The sequence below is a fragment of the Petaurus breviceps genome, unplaced genomic scaffold, assembly GCF_028583685.1.
Source record: "Petaurus breviceps papuanus isolate PSGF00001 unplaced genomic scaffold, PetGlider_PUasm1.0 79, whole genome shotgun sequence".
NCBI classification, from domain to species: Eukaryota; Metazoa; Chordata; class Mammalia; order Diprotodontia; family Petauridae; genus Petaurus; species Petaurus breviceps.
In genome coordinates, this window is record NW_027186523.1 from 34,333,518 (window position 1) to 34,357,119 (window position 23,602).

The following is a 23,602-nucleotide window of genomic DNA, read 5'->3' on the forward strand; positions in this document are numbered from 1 at the left end:
GGGGGCTGGTGTGTGTGTGTGTGTGTGTGTGTGTGTGTGTGTGTGTGTGTGTGTCTGGAGGCTGGATCCTAACTCAGGATCCTCCTGACTCTCACTGTGCCACCTAACTGCCCCTTTCTTTTTCATTCTTGAATTAGTTGGAATATGTGCTTATTTTTATTTATTGGTATAAAATTACTACTTTGATTTTTACACAGTTCTGTATGTAATTTGTAGAATTATTTTACAATTTTGAGCAAGAACACATAGAGTGATTTTCTCTTTTGGCAATTAATAACTAGGAAAAAATATGCTTTTAGTATATAATCTGTCCCTAATGCCAGTGGCAAAGACTTCTAAAAACTATTAAAATATATATAGTATGGTCACTCAAAATTAGGGTAGTGTCATATTTGTTATCTAGTAATTCTTTTTAATGCATTACAAAGCTGGCACAGGATATTCAGTCCATGTGCAATTTTAAGATTTTGGGTCTATCATAACTAAAATAAATTGAGTGCTATTCTCACTTTTAATTTGAGTTTAAATCTGTGTATTCATAGAATACAGTTTCAATATTCTTCAGTTTTTCTTCACAGGAAAGAAAATACTTGTAATATATAATCCTGTCCAATTACTTAATATTATAGTTTTGAATCACTGAATATGATTTTAAATATTCACAGATTTCTGTCATACATACTTGTAAATTCATAAAGTGCATGTTGCAAGGTAAAACTTCACTAAGATTCCGTATATAAATTTCCCCTCCATTTGCCTTTAAACCTTTTAATACACTGGTGGAGGTTGGGTGTTATGTTTCATCTGCTATTTATGAATCTTGTCTAGCTATATAATTTAATTTCAACTTTCAAAGAAATGGAGTTTATAGAATACAGCCAAGCTTAGAAACAATGTTCTCATCATGATCTATGTTTGGGATTTTAACTATTTCACATTTGGCCAAGAGGTGTAGATTTCCAATCTTAGAATTAAGCACTTTTAAGACATTTCTTCAGAATACACCTTAGCTCCTTTGACCCAGCAATACCACTTCTAGGACTGTATCCCAAAGAGATAATAAAAATGGGAAAAGGACCCACGTGTACAAAAATATTTATAGCAGTTCTTTTTCTGGTGGCCAAGAACTGGAAATTGAGAGGATGTTCATCAGTTGGGGAATGGCTGAACAAGTTGTGGTATATGGATGTAATAGAATACTATTGTGCTATAAGAAATGAACAGTTAGCCTTCAGAAGATCCTGGAAAGACTTATTATGAACTGATGCTGAGTGAAGTGAGCAGAACCAGGAGAATATTGTTCACAGAAACAGCCACAGTGTGCAGTGACTGATTTTGATAGACTTAGCCCTTCTCAGGAATGCAAGGATGAAAAACAGTTCCAAAGGACTCATGATGGTAAATGCCATCCACATCCAGATAAAGAACTATGGAGTTGGAATACAGAGTGAAGCAGACTACTTTCTTTTTTGTTTTGTTTTTTCTTTCTCGTGGTCTCTCCCTTTCATTATAATTCTTCAGTGTAACATGACTAATATGAAAATGTGTTTAATACATGTAACCTTGGGCAAGTTACTTAACGCCAATTGCCCTCCAAAAATGCAATTAAAAAAAAAGAAAATGCGTTTAATAGGAATGTGTGTATTGCCATAACATATTGCCTGCCATCTTGGGAAGGGAAGAGGAGAAAATTTAAAACTTATGGAAGTGAATGTTGAAAACTAAAAATAAATAATAAATTTTAAGGGGAAAAAAGGAATATACCTTAGCTTTTATTAACCTTTTTTTAATAGAAATTTTTAGATCTTAAGCATGTGATAGTAACTCAGAAAATCAGTTTGTCTCTTACCTACAGTATATAGGTTGATAGTTTTTCAGATCAAGTTTTGGGTCAGACAGATGACTTAATCACTGAATAGTTGTTATCCTGGCCTATCTTGCCCATATCCTTTGAGCTTTCTCGACACCCTTGCTACATTGTAAGATGTTGCTAACTACTATGGTGTGATATTTTTTTTTTAGCAGTGCTGCCTTAGGAAACAAAATCATTTTCCTAATCTAATAGGATAATAAAATAATTTCCTAATCTAATAATTCTGTGTTGATAGTACATTCTCATAGATTATTTCTGTTTTTATAGTATGTAGGTTAGCACTTTTTTTTCCCCCTTTTTGGAGGGCAGTTGGGGTTAAGTGACTTGCCCAAGGTCACATGGCTAGTTTTTTTTTTGTGTTAAGTGTCTGAGGTCACATTTGAACTCAAGTACTCCTTACTCCGGGGCCAGTGCTCTATTCACTGCGCCACCTAGCTGCCCAGTACTTTAATTCTTAGTGAGTGTATATGTTATAGTAAATTTGCTGTGATTTTTTTTCCCTAGGGCTCAGCTCCAGAGATTGAGCCTTCTGATGGGTCAAATTTTGGATGGGAGACTAAAATCAAAGCTTGGATGGATCGTTATGAGGAAGCAAATAATAACCAGTACAGTGAAGGTGTCCAGAGAGAGGCACAAAGAATAGCTTTACGATTAGGCAACGGAAATGATAAGAAAGAGATGAATAACAAATCAGAATCAAATGTCAGCAATCTGATCTTCAAGCCCCCTGTAGAGGTAACTGTGAAACATTGGGGAAAAAAACTTGTAGCATTGTACTTTTATTTTCTAATAAAGCAATTAGTGGTATTGATAATATCTAAGCTGATTGTGTTTTAAAATTTGACATTTTTTTTAGAGCTATATACAAAAGAATAAGAAAATTCTGAAATCTGCCAAAGATTTGCCTCCTGATGCCCTTATTATTGAATATAGAGGGAAGTTCATGCTAAGAGAGCAGTTTGAAGCTAATGGATATTTCTTTAAGAGGTACATATTTAATTTATAATTATTATTGTTGTTGTTGTCTTTGCTACTTTCTTTAAAGTAAATTTATCATTTTACTTTAAAATAAAATTTCTGACTTTTTTGCCAGCACTAATCTATAACTACTTTTCCCCAATTTTCTTAATGGTTAAAACTGCCCATTTTGAAATAATAATGAAGGCAGATCCTTTCATTTCTCTAAAAGGGAGGTAGTTCTCAAAGATCATGCAGCAAAATGTGACCCCTACATTCAAATTCTCCATTCTACAGCTCCTTCCCCCAGTTATAGTTTACTGACTGGGCTTTCTGGCCTGGCATCTGAAAGGTCCTGCAATAGCTTTTTTTTCTCAAAGACTTAAAATTTATCCTCACCTGCAGGCCTGGGTAAGGGGTTTGAAGGCCCAACTATCCAGGAACTGTTTTTTATTATTAGTTTAAATTTTCACTATGTTTTGATTGCTTTACTCTACTCTGAGAAAAAAAAAATGAAAGAAGGTTGAGAGCCATTGCTCTAGAGCCAAGTTTCAGCAAGAAATTGAGAGAATTAGACATGTATAACACGTATAAGTTCTAAGGTCATTCAAACTCTTTAAGATGATGAGGTGATATCTAAAGGAACATTTTATTAAAAAAAAAGTTTAAAATATTTCACTTTTGTAAAAATATCCCTTAATAGAGTTTTATCTATCTTCTAATTGTCTTAATAAACAAATTAAAATAGTACCTATGGAAAATAGTGTGAGAGGGAAGCTCTTGTAAGTAAGTTTATTTTGATTGTCTCTTGGTCTCAATGAAAGAGAAGTTCAGGGGCCACTCAGTGGGCCCAGTATCACTAATGATTGACATTAGACTTATGACCTGCTTCATTTCTAATCTAGGCCTGTTTACTTCCTTAGGCCACTTGTCAACCCCCTGTTCCCAGGGGTTGTACCATATTGATGCTAGACTCTGAGACCTGATCTGTTCAGCCCACTATAGCTTTGAATTTTTAAAATCAATAGATCCTCCAGACTCAGCCTTGCCAGTAGCAGGGATTACAGATATGTGGCACCACACCTAGCAGGGATCCTCACTGTTAGGGAGCCTTGTACAAAAGCTATACAGTTCTTTCATATCATAAACACTAGAGTGTGGGAAGATGATAGTACCATCAATAGGTCATAATCACATACTTTCTAAACCGAGTAGGGCAAAATCTGGCACTGTTGACTCTTCCATGATGCTAGCAAAGAATGAGAGTCACATTTTGACTCACTTTTCTCTGCTAATTTCCCCAAAGCTTCAATAATATGTAGTTGTATGCAGTTATGACTGTTTTTGATCTTATATAATCCAGAAGTATAGCGATTATGATTCATTGGCAGCTATCATCTCATTAGCTTCTGGGAATTTCAGTAGGATGTAGTTGCATAAATCCCAGGTCATTGCTTGTTTCTTGACTATTTTAACCAGTAATTAACTTTTAAATCTGGTGTCCTACATGCCACCCACTAATTATTCAATGTTTCTTATTACATGTGCTTGTTAACTGCAAGATTTGTTTTGACAGTTCCATATAAACAGAGGTGCCATGGCTTGTGTTGCATGTGTAGATATATGTGATCTATAAAGTCATTTTAATTGCACTAAAAAGTTACAATGTAAAAATATCCTGTAGTGATTGCTTCTTTGACAGGGTATACTGACTCAGTAATTTATTCTTGTAAACTCTGGATTTCCAGATGTGTGTTTTGCTTAAGGTAACGTACATGTGTACATCAATAGTAGAATCTTTTATAGTTAACAAACATTACCTTATGGGTAAATTTACCAGAGGTATTTCTATATTCTAAAAGTTTATAAGCTGAAAAATATTTATTCTATGTTCTCGGCAGTGCAGAGGGAAAGAGAATTTTCATTAAATATATGTTTATTCTTTAATTTTCCCAATGTTTTTCCTCCATCTTGAACATAGATTACTTAAGTTAGAGTCTCAAAGAATCCATCAGATCCAAACATGACACACATAAAAATCAGGGGAAAAGGGAGATGGCTGGTGTGTTTATGATGGGTTTTGTCTCATGTTTCTTTTTAAATTTCTGTACACAAAAAAATATGACTATTAGAAACATTACTCATCCCACTAAAATAAACCACTTCACTGTAATGTTATGACTTATTTTAATCTATACTTTAATTCTCTTTTGCAATAAATTAGATATAATCAGAACATAAATTTTTGAAATTTAATAATTTGCCATGTTAAAATGCCAGTGAATGATAGCATTTTTCCTTTGCAGGCCATATCCTTTTGTTCTCTTCTACTCTAAATTTCACGGGTTAGAAATGTGTGTTGATGCAAGGACTTTTGGAAATGAGGCTCGATTCATTAGGCGTTCTTGTACACCAAATGCAGAGGTAGGCTGTTTTTGTGGTTTTAAATAGAGGTAACATTTTGACTCTTTAAAAAATCAATCTTAATGACTGATTTGCTGTTGTGCAGCATTTTTCTCAGCTGAAAATCATATCTTATTTACTGTTTAGGGATATGTGACCTTTCATGGATTTCTTCATTAAAGAGTTGTGATGACACCTTTCCTTTAATTGTGATTTTTCAAAAATCTTTTAGTGTTCTCACAAAAATACAAGGACACTTGTGGTATGCTAATTACAAAGATGTATATTTATTCTAGGTCATCTAGTTCATTCTGCATGAAGCTTGTGATCTGATTTGGTACTTTAGCAGATGGCGAGTAGCATAGTATAAAGAAGGGGGTGGGGGGGAAAGCACAGGATTTGGAGTCAGACAGCTGGGGTTCAGGCCCTGCCTTTGCACTTTCCCTTACTACTACCCCCTTACCTTGTAAGTCATTTAACCTCTTAGCTTCAATTTTCCTCATCTGTAAAATGAGGAAGTTGTTGTACCATATGATCCCTAAGATTCTTGTCAGTTCTAAAATCCTAGGATACCCTGTAAAGATAAAAACTGCCTAACCATTTAGGCAAGAAGATTTTTATGGTTTACGTAAATAGATTTTCTAAGTTTCAGTTAATTGAACAATTACTAATTGTGATTATACTAATAAGATTGATTTATAAGCCAGCCTAAAATCAGTATCATTATTTCATTAAATTTCAGTATTTTCAAGGAACCTAGCATAATGAATGCACACATAGGTTTTTAATATATACTCTTAAATTAATATTGTCAGAGTGGCTGGGTGGTACAGTGAATAGAGCAGCGGCCCTGGAGTCAGGAGGACTTGAGTTCAATTCTAGCCTCAGACACTTAACACCTAATAGCTGTGTGACCTTGGGCAAGTCACAACCCCAATTGCCCTGCCTTCCCCCCTCCAAAAAAGCAAAAAAAAAAATTTAATATTGTCTGCATTATTTTATTTAGATTAAAAAAATTATTTTTAACGAATTGTGGACTAAGCTTCATTTTTATTTGCGTTCTAGGTGAGGCATGTCATTGAAGATGGAACCATTCATCTTTATATTTACTCCATCCAGAGCATTCCAAAAGGAACTGAAATTACTATTGCTTTTGATTTTGACTATGGAAATTGGTACGTGTAAGAGTTGCCATTTTGCATACATGTTTTTTTAAATAGTCACAGGACTTGAGTAATAAACTATATGTAGTTACTACTTACTATTTCTAATGTAATCTATTAAAATTTTTTGTTTTGTGTTTCACAAAAGTGCTCCTACTCTACCATTAGTAAAAGATTAAGGGATAGCTTTCTCAATTATCATTGCTTTAGACATGATGAGGCAAATTTTTATTCATTTAAAAATAATTTTAGTAATTAGAAGTAATTTTGGATATATAACATAATGCCTTTTAAAATCCATAGACAATTATCATTCTTTGATACCATTAGCTTCTGAGGATGATTTTTTTAGGTTTTGTTATTTGTTTTGTACATAGAAGAAAGGATTTAAATTCATTGGAAAAGGTGGTCTGATTTGTGAAATTTCAACAGTCGATTGATTTTTGTTTCATAAAAGCCATTCAAAAGAGAAAAAATCCATAAATATTTTCATCCAATACAGTATCTGGGAATGGCTTATCTTTCTTTAAAAGAAAGGAAAGAGAATTTTAAGCAGAAATACTTTTAATTACTGTGTTTCTAGTTTCAGATGACAGTAACCATAAATTTTTCAGTCAAAAAAATCCTTTTTCTCTTTAAGAAAGGTAAGGTGGACAAGGTGGTGTTTCATAGTGACCTGGCTTTAGCATTAGGAAGACCCACCTCTGACTCATACTGGCAGTGTGACTCTGGGCAAATCAATGCCACAGGCCATTCTAAGATTATAAATTGCAGAGAAAGTGCCCATCTACATTGGTAAAATTAAAGCCTCAACTGGAATTTCCTTATACCAATAAAGTCAAGTGTTTCCATCTCTTCTCTTTCATTCTTACCTTCCCCCAAGTAATCAAGTGTCCTGGGGCTGAGAGAAGTAGCAAGGATTGGGAATTAAAATATTCGATATAAAAATACTATTGGGGCAGCTAGGTGGTGCAGTGAATAGAGCACCGGCCCTGGAGTCAGGAGGACCTGAGTTCAAATCCGGCCTCAGATACAACATACACACACACACACACACACACACACACACACACACACACACGTATCCGTGAGACCTTAGGCAAGTCACTTAACCCCAGTAGCCCTACCTTCCCCTCTAAAAAAAAAAGAATACTATTAAACCAGTACACAGATACTTTGGGGTACTTTGTCAGTGGGGAATAAAGCTGACTCATATAGGGAAAGAGATACTTTTTTAAAAGTCTAGGGATTTCTGGGCTCTGCTACCATAATTTCTTAAACAATGAAAAAGAATTAAATCTCTTTCTCACTAGTTAAGTTGATAATGCTGTAATGTAAGGTTGAACCTACAAATAACTTCTAATGATTCTCTCATTTCTCTGTCACCTTAAATATCAGAGTTGAATGTGAGCAGAAATGGTACCAAAAAAGGTGCTTCTGTTTTTTGTACATTTCCAAAATAATAGTAATGCAACCATATGGTGTTCTATAATAACATTTGAGGTCTTGACAAACCAATTCAAGGAGTATTAGCATCCCAGAATATGACTAAAGAATACAAAATAATAAGGCTAAAATAAATGTAGATGTAATTGAAAATCAAATTTCATCTTCCTCAGTTTCATACCTTTTTTCTTTGTTCTGTCAGTTTCTTGTAGCTTGCATCTTCCCTTCCCAAAATGGATTGTTGACACTGCTTCTAGAGCAGATAACTTGGAGGTCTTTAGCTGAGGACTATCAGGAATTGAGTAGCCTAATACTAAAGCATTATACTTAGCCTTTCTCTCTATGGTTCTGTTATCGGATTCTCTGAAAAGATATAAAGCAAAACAGAACTCTGATACTGTTTCATTATTCACTGTCATAGTTGTAAAAGTCTAGGGCTCACCATCTAGGTGAGGTATATCGTTGGTTTTTTTTTTTTTTTTTTTGCTTTGATCTTTCTTCCTTAATTTTATGAAAACAGCACTTCATAATAATGGTCCTTAGCAGCAGTTCACAGATAATAAGCATTCTGACTTGATGTCCAGGTTGTCACAGAAGTGTTAATGTAGTATTAAAACTGAAAACTGTAGTAAGACTTTTGGATATCCTGTATATAGCTGTAGCAATGGCAATTTTCTCTGCATTTTCTTTTTATTTGTTCACTTTGTTTAAAAGATATGCTGGATTTTTTTTTTTAAGCTTTGATCTCTTCTGCACTTATATCTAGTGTTCCTTCTTGGTCATTATTTTCCAGGCACAGCTTCCCTTATGTGGGTCTAAGACAGAATCTTGAGGACTTAAAAAAAAATTTTTTTTAATCTATTGTAGTTTACGGGTTAATTTTATAGTAATCTTTGCTTTAGACTGTGGCAAAGAAGGATTTTGCTCTCATTTTAAATTTTGAATCTGTGGCCAGAACAAAATCTTGAATAATAAACCTTTTTCCCAAAATGCTTGTATTATATACTTTTGATTTAGTATTTTACTTAATGCTTCAACTAAACAAATTTTTAAGAATACTATTAAGCTTTTGGTTTATGGGGCAAATAAATTCTTAAGATAGTAATCAGGTGATTGGTATCAGGTTTAAACCAGATGATTTTAATTATAAAGCAAGGTTGGTGCTGTGCTAGGCCATTTGGCAACATGATTCTGAGACTAACAGAAATCACATGTGCCAGGAGCTGCTTTCAAAATTGTAGCTGTTCCCACCAAATCCAGGACTAGGAATAGGAATAGGCAGCTGAAAAAGAAAAGAAATGCAGAGCTGAGTACCACTGACACTTTACATGTCTCAGTGACAAAATCCTGCTTTCTGTGCATGGCATACTGGCAGTTTGTTTTAAGCTCAGTCCGACATGTTGAAATAGAGGCTAAAATCCTCCAGTGAAAAAAAAAAATGGGGCAGCCAGGTAGCACAGCGAATAAGAGCACCGGCTCCAGGGTTGAGAAGACCTGGAGATCAAATCCAGGGCTCAGACACTTAGCACCCACCCAGAAACGCCTGGCCTGTAACCTTGAGCAAGTTACTTAACCCCAATTGCTTAGGGGCGGCCAGGTGGCTCAGCGAGTAAGAGCACCGGCTCCAGTGTCGAGATGACCTGGATCAAATCCGGGCTCAGATACTCAGCACCACACCCAGAAATAATAACTGGCCGTGTAACCTTGAGCAAGTTACTTAACCCCGATTGCTTTTAAAAAAAAATCCTCCAGTGAACACTAGCAGTAGGTTGTACAGTTTACCTAGCTTGTCCCAAAAGTAGATTTTTTTGTTAAATGTTCCCTATTTCTCTATCCCCTCTTATCTCCATTGGTGGTGATGAGTGATGGTGGCATGTCTGATTGGCATGTTCTCACTCCTTTGCTCCTGTCCAACAGGGCTGGGGCCTACATGGATGGCTCTCCCCAAGCTGGCTACTGAGTACCTGAGCTGACCTCAGGAAGCAGGAGCCAGACATGCCACCATAACTCATAAAAGTCTTCAGTACTGCTGCTACTACCAGAAAATGGGCTAATGAAGAAATAGAGAAAGAAGCTGGAACACTCTTCCCTGAAAAAATAAGAGAGTCCCCAGGTGGTGGGAGAGACCCAAGTTCTGGAAAGCCTTGGTTTGCATCTTTTTCAGCAAGGCTCAAAGGGTGAGGGGACTGCTATTCCAGAAGCTGTCCTCTAGTTGGGGTAGGGGTGGTACTGTCCTTTTCTTCTATAACTGTTTATTTAAAACTTGGCAAATGTGCAAAGAACTACCATAGAGAAAATACAAAGATAATTAAGATATAATGCTTAAGGAGCTTAACAGGGTGGAATGGGAGGTATGATACATAAATGTGCAAAACTGTACAATAAACCCCAATTGCCCTACCTTCCCTCCTCCAAAAAGAAAAAAAAAAAACTATACAACAAATATACAATAGTTATAGTGTAGAAGAGAATATAAAAGCATTATAAAATTACAAAGTCATAATAGGTACCTTTACATTTGTTTTACATTTGCCTTTCATTAAATGCATCCTTGAACATAGATTTTATTAGAACTTTAATTAAAAGTTTATTAATGTACTAACCTTTAAATCAGTATTGTTGATTTTCACTTATTTTCTTATGCCTGTTTGAGCTTAGTTTTAGTAGTAATTGTGATTTTTGGCTTAATGCTTTAACTATAAGGCATTTCCTCACCTTTACCAATTTAGAATTTGACTTTCTCTTTTTTCTTTTTAAAGGCAAACTTGTATTTCATTTCTTGCTACCACATTTGTTGATAGTTTAATTATGCACTAGTGTGACATCTAGTGGTAATAGGATTAGTTTTTGAAAAGTGTTACTCCAAGGTCAAGAAGATTATTTTGAATGTTTCTGTTACATTTGGAGAAGATCTAAGTTCAGATGCCAGCTCCTGTTACTAAGCTTGTCACCTTAAATTAGTCACTTAATTTCTTTTGGCCTTTGTTGTTTCAACTCTTGAAAAAAGGAGATCAACCAAGGCTAACACTAAAATCTTTTAGGACTAAGCCTTAGTCTTATGATCATGTGCCTACTTTGGGACACTAATTAGAGAGAAAAAGCATTCTCCTGGAACCCAAAAGTGCATAGTAGATGCCCATTTAAAAGATATTGACCGTAATTTTACTATTTAGAGTTATGAATAAGTTTGTAATATCTATGCATTTATTATGTATTTTGTCACATCCCCAATTGGGGTTTCAGTCTTTGATGAGAAACTCAGTTCTTAATTATATTTCTGTTTTCCTCCTATAAAATCGGATTCAACTGTCTGTAATTAAAATAAATTTAGAAAATCATAACTCCAGACATTTTAAAATAGATTATTAAATTGGTTCTTATAATCACATTTCTTAATAAATATTAACTATACATTTCCTCTCTCCCACCCCCAGCAAGTATAAGGTAGATTGTGCGTGCCTCAAAGAAAATCCTGAATGTCCAGTTTTAAAACGGTGTTCTGAACCAACGGAAAATATCAATAGTGGTTATGAAACCAGAAGGAAAAAAGGAAAAAAAGAGAAGGACATTTCAAAAGAAAAAGAAACACAAAATCAGAATATAACTTTGGATTGTGAAAGTGCCACCAACAAAATGAGGAGCCCAGATAATAAACAAAGAAAACTTTCTCCACTGAGACTATCTATATCAAATAACCAGGTACTGAAATATACACAATGCAAATATTGACTTTCAGAGAATATAATGAACTTTTATAAAGCAAAAGGGAAGGATTTTATTAATATTGTTATTTTTTAAAGCCCAAATTCTTCATGTACAGTAACATTGCTTTTGAATATACATATTTTTTAAGTAAGTCCATTGTCTTAGTTAAAGTACAGATTCTACCAAAATTTGTACCTGCAGTGTCATCATTAAAGAAGGGTAATTGAGAGTTTATTTCATTCTTGGATAGTACTACTTTGGTAAAAACAGAGGTTTATACTTTTTGATAGGTTTCCTTTCTCTTGAATGTAGGCTTTTCCATAATTTTCATACTGGCTTCATTAAAGAAACCTAGGCAAAATCAGAATCTTCATGATGGTTTTTCCCTGATTTCCTTGATTCTGTGATAAATGTTCAAGTCATTTTAGTATTCAGCAGTAAACTTCTTTTCTGTTTCTTTGACAAAAATAGAATCAAATAATCTTGTTTCGAGTAGTGTAAAAATCAATCAAGAGCCAATGAGATTTTTGAGATATCTTAGTGTTTATTTTTCAAATTTAATGATGTTCTTATTTTTGGTGGTGGTGGTGGTTTGTGTGAGTTTTAGATCATTTAGTCACTAAGAAACAGAATTTTGTAGGCATCACAAAAATTAAGTGAGGGCATTTTGTTTTGTTTTGTTATTCAATTTCAAATACCTTTATCTTTTCTCTGTAGCTGCTTATAATTATCCTGGAAAGTAAGGTCATCTCAGGTTGTGAATCACCAACTATTTGACTGCCTAATATGTGCAAGGCACTGTTAAGCAGTGTGACGATGGGCAGGTGTATCATTATATGGTTTTGGGATGAATGCAAATATATAGCATAAGATTATGTTTATGTCTTTACTGTGTAAACAACCTCTGAAAAATTTTGAGGGTTCTTCACTGATAAGAATTTTGTGAGATATAATTACAAAAGAAAACTCTTGGATGCTTGGATTTGAGCAGCTTCTTGAATCAGGAGACGTTTAGTTTCAAAAATAGGTCTAAATAGGTTGTAGTTTACAAATTGTTGCAGCAGTTAACTGGTTGTTTACTTTTGACATAGTGGTTTAAGGACATTTTAGCACCTCTATGCAGTTAGTAGATTTCCCTAGTTTTTAGATGAACTAGTGGAGCTTCTGTAAAGCAGTCATTTCCATCTTTCAGGAGCCAGATTTTATTGATGATATAGAAGAAAAAACTGCTATTAGCAATGAAGTAGAAATGGAATCAGAGGAGCAGATTGCAGAAAGGAAAAGGAAGATGGTAAGTTGGGAAGCAAGTAGCTGCTTAATGCTGTTGCTAGGGCTTAGTGACAGCTGCTCTTCCCATGCTAATTGTTGCTCCCTTTACATGGGCTTTAGAATGAGTATATGAAGTCAGTTCCCCAAGTGTGCTTGCTATGCCATTGAGAGCCTTCTCATTTGGCTTCACCATTAACCTTCCAAGCATTTTCTTGCTAATATGCTTTTTTTTTGCTCAGTGCATATATATGTGCATATATATTTGTATGTGCATGTGTGTATACATATATACACACATATATATTTTTTACTGTCTGCGCAGCACTAGAAGATATACATGTTTGTCATTTAAGAAAGTTTAAACTACATTATACAAACACAAGTTTTAATAAATTTAATTGGCACTTATTAATCAAAATGTCTTATCCTTTCTCTTTATGATTTAATTTTAAAGGAGAAGTGGAATTCAAAGAATTAAAGGTTATATAACTAGTACTTAAGCAATGACTATTTCCTATGCAAATAGGAAACCCAGTTTTTTACAGTTAAATTTAGTAGTCCCATTTTCTCATGTGACAGTCCTAAAATAAGACCGCTAATTTTATATATAGTACAAGTTGGCTGAAGTATTGTATAAAAATAGGTACAAAGGAGCGGCTAGGTGGTGCAGTGAATAGAGCACCGGTCCTGGAGTCAGGAGGACCTGAGTTCAAATCCAGCCTCAGACACTTGACACACTTACTAGCTGTGTGACTTTGGGCAAGTCACTTAACCCCAGTTGCCCTCCAAAAAGCAAAAAAAAAAAATAGGTGCAGAGTTAAGGAAAGATAAATTGCTTATTTTCAGCCATCTCTATCCATAGGTCTAAGGTTGATATTTTCTCTGCATCTTATAAATGATTTAGTATAAAATAGTACTTAATTAGGCCAAAGGATAAAAGCAGAACAATATTAATACTGCATGAGATTTTAAAGACTCCACTAAAGCTACAAATGTTTATCGACATAACCTGCTTTACTTTTTCTTTCCCTCTTTCCAAACTCCTCTCTTTTTTTTTCCAGTGACTTTTTTTTTTGCCTGTGTTCTTTAAAATTCCCAGGGTTTCATGAAGTATTCAGGGATTCCTTGAAAGTATGGTTGTTGCAGACATAATTCCTTTGTCTCTTTCTACTACATCACTTCCTGATAACCTATCTTTCTTAAGATACGAAAAACAGTGCAGAAATGTCTTAAAACTTAAAAATTACTGTTCTGTTTGGTTAGGCTTATGGGTAAGTGAAGTAGAGGAAATCATTAGGAGACGGAAGCACAAACAAACAGGAGAGTCCTGGTAGATCTGCTCTTGTCACCAGCCTTGTTTTCCTCAAACGCTGGCGGTGACTTGGCTTTTCACTGACAAGCCACAGAAGATCATTAATACAGCTTGGAAAATAAGTGCAGAACCACAGGTTATCTTTATATATTTATACACAATATTTTTGTCTAGATCAGATTTCAAGGCTCCACAAGCTATTTTTAACGCAGAAAAGTCTATTAGTAGTGAAAATTTTGTTCAAAATATTTAAAGTGGCATACTTGGGGTATGTTTTCAGGCCCCATAAAGAAGAAAAGCATACCTTTCCTGACACAGTTAATTCAATTCAGATGAGCACTAGAGAAAATGTTTTTGAAGAAAAACCAAACATGGTGAGATTGATATAGGTATGGGAGTAATGTTGTCCCCTCTTTGAAGGAGGAACTAAGTTCAGGAGAAATTGGAACTGAAAAGAGAAGGAATTCTAAGGGAAACATTTAATAAAATGATTTCTGCCTCTAAGCTCTTTTGATAACATGATGTTAATGAAGCTGTGGGTATGGAGTTGGGTACTTTGATGAAATAATTGATTGTTCTGCCTTGTCATTTGCTACTCAGTTAAGCCTTGGATATGGGTTTAAGATTTTATTCCTCAGAACTAAATGGGCAACTTTTCTGAGGCCCATTCTTCATTTTAACCCAGTGTCCATTCTTTTTTTTGGGGGGAGGGGATTATAAAACTTAAATGTTTCAAGTGAAACCTCTATCTCTTTAACTTATCATATGCCCACTTCTTTTATCTTCTCAGAACATAATGTGGTATTCTTTTTAATCAGGCAGCTAGGTGTCACAATGGAGAGATTGCTGGGCCCAGAGTCAGGAAGATCCAAGTTCAGATGTGACTTCAGACATTTACTAGCTTTATGACCTTGGGCATGTCACTTAACCTCTGTCTGCTTCAGTTTCCTCAAGCATAAGATGAGAATAATACTAGCACCTGCCTCTCAAACTGTTATGAGCATCAAATGAGATAATGGTAATGTGCTGAGCTTAATACCCTGGCACATAGTAAGCACTATATAAATGTTAGTTATAATCATAATTGTTGTTGTTTTAAATATGTATATTATCTGAGATTTTGTAAAATTTTGAGCGTATTCAAGTAAGCAGAACCTAATAATCTCTAAGATACTACAAAAGTAACTGGCACATTTTAAAGAACTATTATTATGAAAGATTGGAACAAGGTAAATGATTATCTTGATTATTTTCCCACTTTATACTTTGTCACATAGCATCAGTCAAAACAGTCAGGCTGGAAGGAACTGAAGCAGCACTAAACTGGGATAGTAATGAGGGAGTGCTTCAGCTTGAGCAAATTTTGTATTGATTTCAACTTGAATTTCTGACGCTGGATAGAGTATGTAAATAGGTCTTTTAAAACTATACAGAAAACTGGTTAGCTGCTTTTATTCCATAGGAGAGGATCAAAGATGTTCTGAATTGAAACATGGGTCTGAATTGAAAAAAACATTTTGTTTGGTTTCCTCTGTCCTTACTGCCTTTTTTCCCAAATCTTTGGGTCATATGTCAACTGCTTCCTGGAGATTTTTTTTATATCTCCAATTTAGATATGTGTATTCTAAGTAACCTTTTCTTGACATATGCCTATCCAGACTCAAAGTCCCATCAGTAGATCTATATTTGGTAGTCAATGTTAGTGCCCCCTTTTTTTGTAAGGGGGCTTGCTACAGGGGGAATTAGGTTTGGAAGGAAAAAGGAGACTGAGAAAAACTGATTTAATAAATATTTATTTTATCTCCTATGTATATTGTGCCCTGGGAGGTGAAAGGAAGAATTTAGTACAATTCCTGACTTCAAGAAGTTTTGATTTTATTGATAAGTAAGGCAGAAAGTGGTATGTGCCATAAAAGTTGTACAAAAAATATAGGCCCCCAATTTCTAGGTGATATGATGAGACTTGATGGAGGAGGTAGCACTTGAATTGGAGTCTGAGTAGTAGGATTTTTACATGTGGAAGGAAGATCCTAGGGGAAGTAGTCCAAGTTGACAGAAACTTAAGTGTTGTTAGAACAGTACTAGGTGTCATGACTTGGAAACTTTGGTTAGGGCTAGATTGTAAAGGGCCTTAAATGGATGGCCAAGGAAATCCCATAAGAACTATCTATTGGGATGAACTGTCTATTAGGATATTTCTACTTGAGCTGGATTTCTCCCTTATGGATTTTTTTTTTCTATTCTCTTTTTCCATTGCTTTCTCTTCCAAAAAAAGGTCCTTACCCATATTCAAGAGCAAGATTTGTAGCTGAGCTGTTTGGGAATAAAGAGAAGGATGAGATTTATGGCTGATTGACCCAATAAAATGTCAGTTTCTTAAGAGTAGAGACTACTGCTCCCCTACCTCTTTCCCCAGCACCAGCACAGTACCTTACAGGCAAGCACTTAATTGTATTTCAGACAAATTTTTTTGTTTAGTAAGCTAGACAGACATCTTGAGCAACCAGTTAGGATTGGTTATTGATTTAGGAAGCTGTAAATGTTAGTGATGAGACTGAGTGAGCATTGATCATTACAACTGGCAACAATAAATTCAAGAGATCTTTCAAATAAGAAATTCAGGTCATATGTGAACTTAGATGGAGAAAAAAATCTTTATTTCAATATAATTTTTTTCTTGTAATTCATAGTTTTTTATCCCTTTAAAAAACATTCTAAGAAGGGGCCCACAAAACACAAAAAAAATGGTTAAACCCTGAGCTAAGACTACAAGAGTGTTAAGAGTACTGTATCCACTTTTGCACTATAGCAGTGGTTAAGCGTGTATAGAGGCAGAAAATTCTGTAGATGAAGTTGTCATATAAGGTGGATCTGCTGAATATCTGATGTCCCAGCCCATTATATTATTTTGAAATACACTGTGAGATCAGGGAGAGTAAAGATGCATGACCATGGGACCACTTTTCAGTGACCAAGCAGCTCCTTCCTTGACCTCTTCATAGCCCCAGTTTCAGGTAATTGGATCTACAGGTGTGAAAGGGCCTCTCTGTGCTTTTTGAATAACCTGGTGTGGACATGAGGGTTTCCCAGCTGTTACACTGAAGGCTTTTGCAATTGATCCTAGTAGTTCCTACAAGAAGGAACTTGGGATTTTTTTGAAGTAGTTAGACAGCATTTATTATATAACAGTAATCAAGTTTGCTTTTAAAGAATTCTTCCTATGTGACTCCTTGAATCCCATCATTTCTATGTTTACTTTGTCCTGTCTAAAATTGAGCAAGATGAAGTTATTTTGTCAGTGGTTGGTAAAATATAACCTTAATCTTTTGCAGAAAGGTTCTGGTTTTTTGTAAATATTCAACTTACTGTCATTTATTTTGTGCATTATCTGTAGCAAATTTTAATCCATTTGCTTTACATTATTCATTAGAACTATATTTGGAATGAGTGACATGGGTTTACATCCTGACGTTTGTTTACTAACAGTATGATATTTGGCAAGTAACTGATATCTCTCTGTACTTCAGTTTTCCTATCTGTAAAACAAGGGAATGAGAGTAGATGGTTCATGATTCTGTATTCTTTCTACTATACATAAATGTGTTTAAGAAATTAAATAACTTTAACATTAGCCTCCACAAAGAATAATTATGGAGTTAAATTTATTGCTAACAGTTTGTTACATGCTAGGATAAATACAAATAAACTTAATTATCTGCTGTGCTGATTCCCATTTCATTGACTGTTTGATTTTCAACAGGTCTGGTTTAAAATTTCTTCCCTGGGTAAAAATATTACAAAATAATTCATAAGACAAAATATTAACATCATTTTTTGAATTAAATATCTACAAAGGAACAAAGTATTCACCAGTATGGTGGAATAATAGAAAATTCTCAGAAATAGCCACACTCAACCCACCTTCTGTTCTGTCCTTTGGCTTTCAGTTTAGCATGTGTAGTGAATTTCTGATTAGTAAGATGCATAAGGTAGACCATTCTAGATTCTCCAGGGCAGGAACAGAGTAAAGCAGACTTTGGCCTTAATCTTTTAGAAAACAACCTAGTGAAAGGAGTTAGATTGAAAGGCCATATGCATAGGCCCCTTTCTTAAACTTGGATTGTACTACTCATATTTCCCACATTTATTCCTAATTTTTGCCCAACTCCACACTCTACCAAAAAAAAAAAAAGTTCTACAAACTGTAATAAACAGCATACAATGAAAAACACCATGGCATAGCAGATACAGTGCTGGAGACCAGAAATACCTGGGTACCATTCCTTGCTTCTAAACACCTACTTACTGTGTGGTCCAGGGCAGTCTCTTAACCTCTTGGTGGTTTGAGTAATTCTCTAGGAGCATGACTTTCAGAGAAAATGCCAATATGGAGTTGGTAGAGCAATTTTTCTCATCTTTTACTTAAAGTGAGCACCTATATAAGCATTCAGCAACTGTCAAACCGAGCCTTGATGTTTTAAGTTAAAATAGTGCTCTAATGGAAAGAGGGGATGAGGAGACCTTGGAAAGGTCACTTTCTCTTTCTGCACTTAAATTTGTCTCATTCACAAAAGGAGAATAGATTAAACAGTTCTGTGATTCTCGGCTGACATTTTTCTTAGTATGATGTTTATAATTAGAAATTTGAAGAAGGAATTGATTTTCATACCATCTTTTACTTATTTGGGGGGGATAATAAAGAAATTTGCACAACCCTGTTTAAAATACAAGTGAAATGTTTTCCTTCAGTTAAACAGGAAGTTGTAATACTTAGTCTTTCTTTTAGATATCAATACCCAAATAGTAATTATCTACAACCTTTATCCTTCTGGGAAATGCCAGTATCCAAAATCATAGCACTTGCAACTGTATTTACATAAATAAGAGTCTCACATTTGAATTACTCCTTCCCCCCACTCTCAGTCTCAAAATTAAATTGAATTTAATTCAGTTGAGCACTTGCTCAATACTTATTAGAGCATCTACTACCTGCTAGGTACTAGGATAAAAAGATACTATGATACCCTGCTTACAGTATAATGTAAAATAAAACAAAACAAAACAGATAAGTGTGATAAGGGAGGGTGAGATCCAGAGCAATGAGAAATTTGAGGGGGAATATTTGAATTGGGCTATAGATGGGGTGGGACAGAGGAGGTAGAATGTGGTATACATCTCTACAGGTGAAGCAATAGGGTAATTGGGTCACCTGTAATTAATTTTGAGGTATTAGCTAGACTTGAAATTAGGAAAGCCTAAACTGTAGTATTGCCTCAGACACTTAGTAGTCTCGTGACCCTGGACAAGTCACTTAACCTCTCTCAGCCTAAGTTTCCCCATCTATAAAAAGGGGATAACACCTGTCTTCCTAGCTTGTAAAAATCAAGTGAGAAAATATATGAAAAGGGCTTGGCAAATGTTAAAGTACTGTGTAAACTATATAAATGTGTTCTATTAGTATTATTTATTCTTGTGATGGTCTTATGATTTGCAGTTATAATAGCATGCTACTCATTCTCTTAAGCAATTACATATGAATATATAACATTTAAAAATGTTTATTAAAGTTAGCTACTTGGAAGTATAAGTTTTAATATTCTTCAGAAGAGAAACAAAACTTATGTGTAGGCTAAAACATTTTCATTACCTTAAGTGTGAAAAAAATTAGAAACATGTTCAGATACCAATCTTTGTTTTACCATCTGGTGAAAGTTATACATCTTATGGTATAAAACAAGTAGAAATTTTGATTAAGGTAAGGATGAAACCAAAGAAAACAGCTGTTCACAATTGGTTGTCCCAAGATTATATGAACCATTTAGCTGTCAGTTTTTCTTCATAAGGCCATTGTTTATCAAATAGGAAGGAAAAAGAAAATGCAGTTTCATTTATCATGTTTCTTTTTTAATACTATTGTGTTCTTTACTCTTAATATTCAGGTCATGGAATTTTATTTGTATTTCTGATATTTAAGCGTACAAAATGAATGATTACGTGATATGTACCATGATAAATTGAATCATAGTTTTAAGTTATTTGTAACTATCATTCCCTTAAAATTGAACATGTATGTTGAAATTTATCCTTAACTAAAGGAATTTTGAAGTATGCAGAAATGTCTCAAGTTATATAATATTTAAAGTACTCTTATAGTTTGATTACCCTAATTCTGACGTAGTAGTCCAGTAGATATCTTTAACATTCCCAACACAAGCAGTATGTCACCTTTTGTGACAAAATTACTGAGGGGGTAGCCCTATGTATTATCAGTCAGGATAAGTTCAGCCTCTCACAATTCTTTGTACATATTCTACAGAGACATATAAATGGTTTTCAGTTCTTGCTAGTTGTTTAGCCTAGTCTAAGAGCAGATATACCATGTACACAGACTTCAATAGTGTCCTAATGTGGAAAAAAAAATCCTCTTAGAGCAAGCTTCTCATTTTAGTATGTTAAATTCAGTCATTCAGTTGGCTTGTGCCTGCTCAAAGTTTTGATGACATTAGAATCGCACAGAGCTACCTTGAAGGAGTTTGATAATTCCTCAGAGCAGAAAACTCAATTGCCTAGTATAGGAAAAGTGGGTCTAGCTAAAATGGATAGAGGTATTTGGGAGTATACTGAGCAGGGCTGTCTGCTTTACCTTTAAAATCACCCTTGAGTTTTGGAGCTGGGAGTGACCTTAAAGGACACCTCTTTAAACACGCTACCAGAGAAGGACATTGGCTCTCAGAGACAAGGGGACTCCCCTGAGCTTCTAGAGGCAGTAAATAGGGAAAACTCAGGTGTTTTGACTCTGAACCCAGTGCATTTTCTCTGGTTTCTTTTAATCAAATCCAGCAAGCAGGTGTGTTTGGGTGTTTTTTTTTGGGGGGGGGGGTTGGTTTTGGGGGTTTTTTTGTTGTTTTTTTTTTTGCTTGTTTTAATTATAGACTTTTTAAAGCAAAAGCTATCAGTTATCAGAGGGGAACATTAAGTGGGACCAAAAGGCTTGGGTTCTGAAAATAATGGCTATTATTTATATAGCACAATGCTGTGAGGTATATAATAATGCAAGTATTGTTACCAGTCAATTACAGATGGAGCTCAGAGATGAGTTGTCTGTGGTTATGCAGCTTGCAAATTGTTCGTATTGGGATTTGTACTAAAGGTCTAATGATCCTATATACAGCATTCTTTTGAGACGGCTGTTAATTATATGACTTGCTGCTCCACAGCTTGTATTTTCCAAATCAAGAAATAATTTGAAAAGTTAAAAGTGGACATCCTGAAGTTTTTATCCCTGCCTTTTTCCCCTTACCTCCTCCAGAATTTTTTTTTCCTTATGCTTACCTATACTGCCCTTTCTTGGTTTATAGGTCTATTTCATTTGTGAGGGTTCTCTCTTTCACCTGGCATTTGGGTAGTTTATTTCTAGATAAATTTTCTACCATCTAGTATGAAGGATGACTGCAGTTCACCTTTCTCTGGAAGGATATGCTTTGTTTCTCTCATTCTTTTTCATATGGAAGGATAATAAGCAGAAGTTTTGCCTTTCAAGCTCACTAATAAAAGTGATACATATGCATGCTATGTCTTTTGGTCTGTGCAACAACATTGCCCTAGATTTCTTTGAAATCTGTGGATTTCCACAGATATTAGAATTGAAAAAGAAAAGTAGCTGATACACCCATAATACAGAAAGTTGGAAAGCAAGTAGTATACACAGGGCTTGAATCATGGTACATCGTTGAAGCTTAAGGAGCAAGTTAGGAAATGAAAAATCTTTTTTTGTGAGCTTTCATTTCTGATGTCCTGTTCGTACCATGCTTCCTCTACAAATGTTCCTATTATGTTTGTGTCATATAGATTAATGCAGAGTTTATCCCCATTTTTCAAAAAGTAAATTTACTACTGAAGGGAAAGTTACTGTGTATCATGACATACTTTTTATACTCCTCATCTGAAGAGCAGAGCAATGTTCTACCTAATTTCCATTGCACAAAGAGGCAAAGGCTTGATTAGAATTATAAGCCTCAACATCAAAGTTACCATAGGAATGAGTAGGAGACTTGGGATGCAGACCTCCAGTAATATGGGAGATTACACAGCAGCCAAATTATTGAGATTCTTGTGTTTTTCATGCCAGTAACACATAGGAGGAAAAGTGGTAAGGGATTGAAGCTTTAAATCTTTATTTGTATTTCCCAAGCCTAGTGTCTGATGCATCACCCATCTTTGTTTTTGGCTGATGACTCTCTTTGCCAAGGCCAAACTCATTAGGGAAGGGGAAGGGAATAAGCATTTTTTAAGTACTTGCTATGTGCCAGGCAGTGTGCTAGGCACTCTACAATGATCATATCATTTGATCCTCATGAACAACCCTTTGAGTTTGGTGCTGTTATTATCTCTATTTTACATTTGAGGAAATTGAAGCAGACAGAGGTTAAGTGACTTTTCCAGGTCACACAGGTCGTAAATATCTTGAGGTCAGGATTTGATCTCAGGTCTTCCTGACTCCAGGCCCAGCATTCTATATCCAATGTGCAACCTCACTGCCTACGGTTTTCTTTCATGACAGGATAAAGCAAAGAACAGATTGATGCTTAAAATGAAAATTACCTGCATAGCTGGGCAATTTTTTTAATCTAGCCATTGGAAGGTAACAGAGTGAGGCACTTTTAGCTGAATTCTCAGTGTTTTGGGAAGGATTACAAAGTAATATAGAACTATGTTCCACAACTCCACCTGGATGTTTTGCTGGTATTGCTCTTAAGACCCTTCCTACTTTCAGTTGCCAAATCCAGAATATCTCTTGTATTTGGCCCTTTATTTTTACATGTATCACAATCACCCTACTTCAGGATTTCTCTTCTTAAAACACCAATGTACCCAGATTCATTCATATTTTATCCTGAGTAAACTTTCCTGAGTGATTTTCCAATGCCCATAATAAACCTTCAGTATGTATCAAGTAAAGCTCCAGATCTTGATGTAATCTACTTTAAAGTTACCTTTCTAGCCTTTGCTCCTCTTGTGCACTTTCATAGTCTGAATTCCAGCAAAAGTGGATGTGCTTCTTATTTTACTCTTTTGTTTTTGTATTTGTTTTTCCCATCTCTTTTCTTGGAATGGATTCTACGCCTCCCCTTCTTTTCCCCCCCAAAAAAGAAAAAAAATCAGTCTTTTAAAAACTCCTTTTTACTAAGGCAAAATTTGAATGTTACCATCTCTGTGAAAGCCTTCCCTTACAGCTCTTCTTTTAATCTTTCCCTTCCCTGGCTGAAAGGTGATATCCATCTTCAAGTTTATCAATGCATGTTACCTGGACCTTCCACTGATACTGAATTACACTCTCATTTGTACCAGTTATTTGTCTTTTCCCTTATATTAGATTGTAAGCTCCTTTAGGGTAGGATCTGTGTCTTTCTTTAAATACCCTTGCCCATAGTTAAATTGAACTGAGTAATGTTTTTCAAATAAAATTATTCCTGT

The 23,602-nt window shown here is 35.0% G+C and overlaps 1 protein-coding gene across 7 annotated transcripts in view; it reads left to right on the plus strand.

Annotated features, from left to right (window-relative positions):
• LOC138175907 (inactive histone-lysine N-methyltransferase 2E) overlaps positions 1–23,602 on the plus strand; it is a 90,733-nt gene that overhangs the window by 54,138 nt on the left and 12,993 nt on the right. For 6 of the 7 annotated variants that reach the window (XM_069106571.1, XM_069106567.1, XM_069106566.1 and 3 more), the window contains 6 exons: positions 2,378–2,608; positions 2,730–2,860; positions 5,137–5,254; positions 6,299–6,408; positions 11,277–11,541; positions 12,740–12,838. In XM_069106571.1, coding sequence (XP_068962672.1) covers positions 2,378–2,608; positions 2,730–2,860; positions 5,137–5,254; positions 6,299–6,408; positions 11,277–11,541; positions 12,740–12,838 — 954 coding nt within the window. The remainder of the gene's footprint in view (positions 1–2,377; positions 2,609–2,729; positions 2,861–5,136; positions 5,255–6,298; positions 6,409–11,276; positions 11,542–12,739; positions 12,839–23,602) is intronic. The other variant, XM_069106569.1, reaches the window with a different exon arrangement.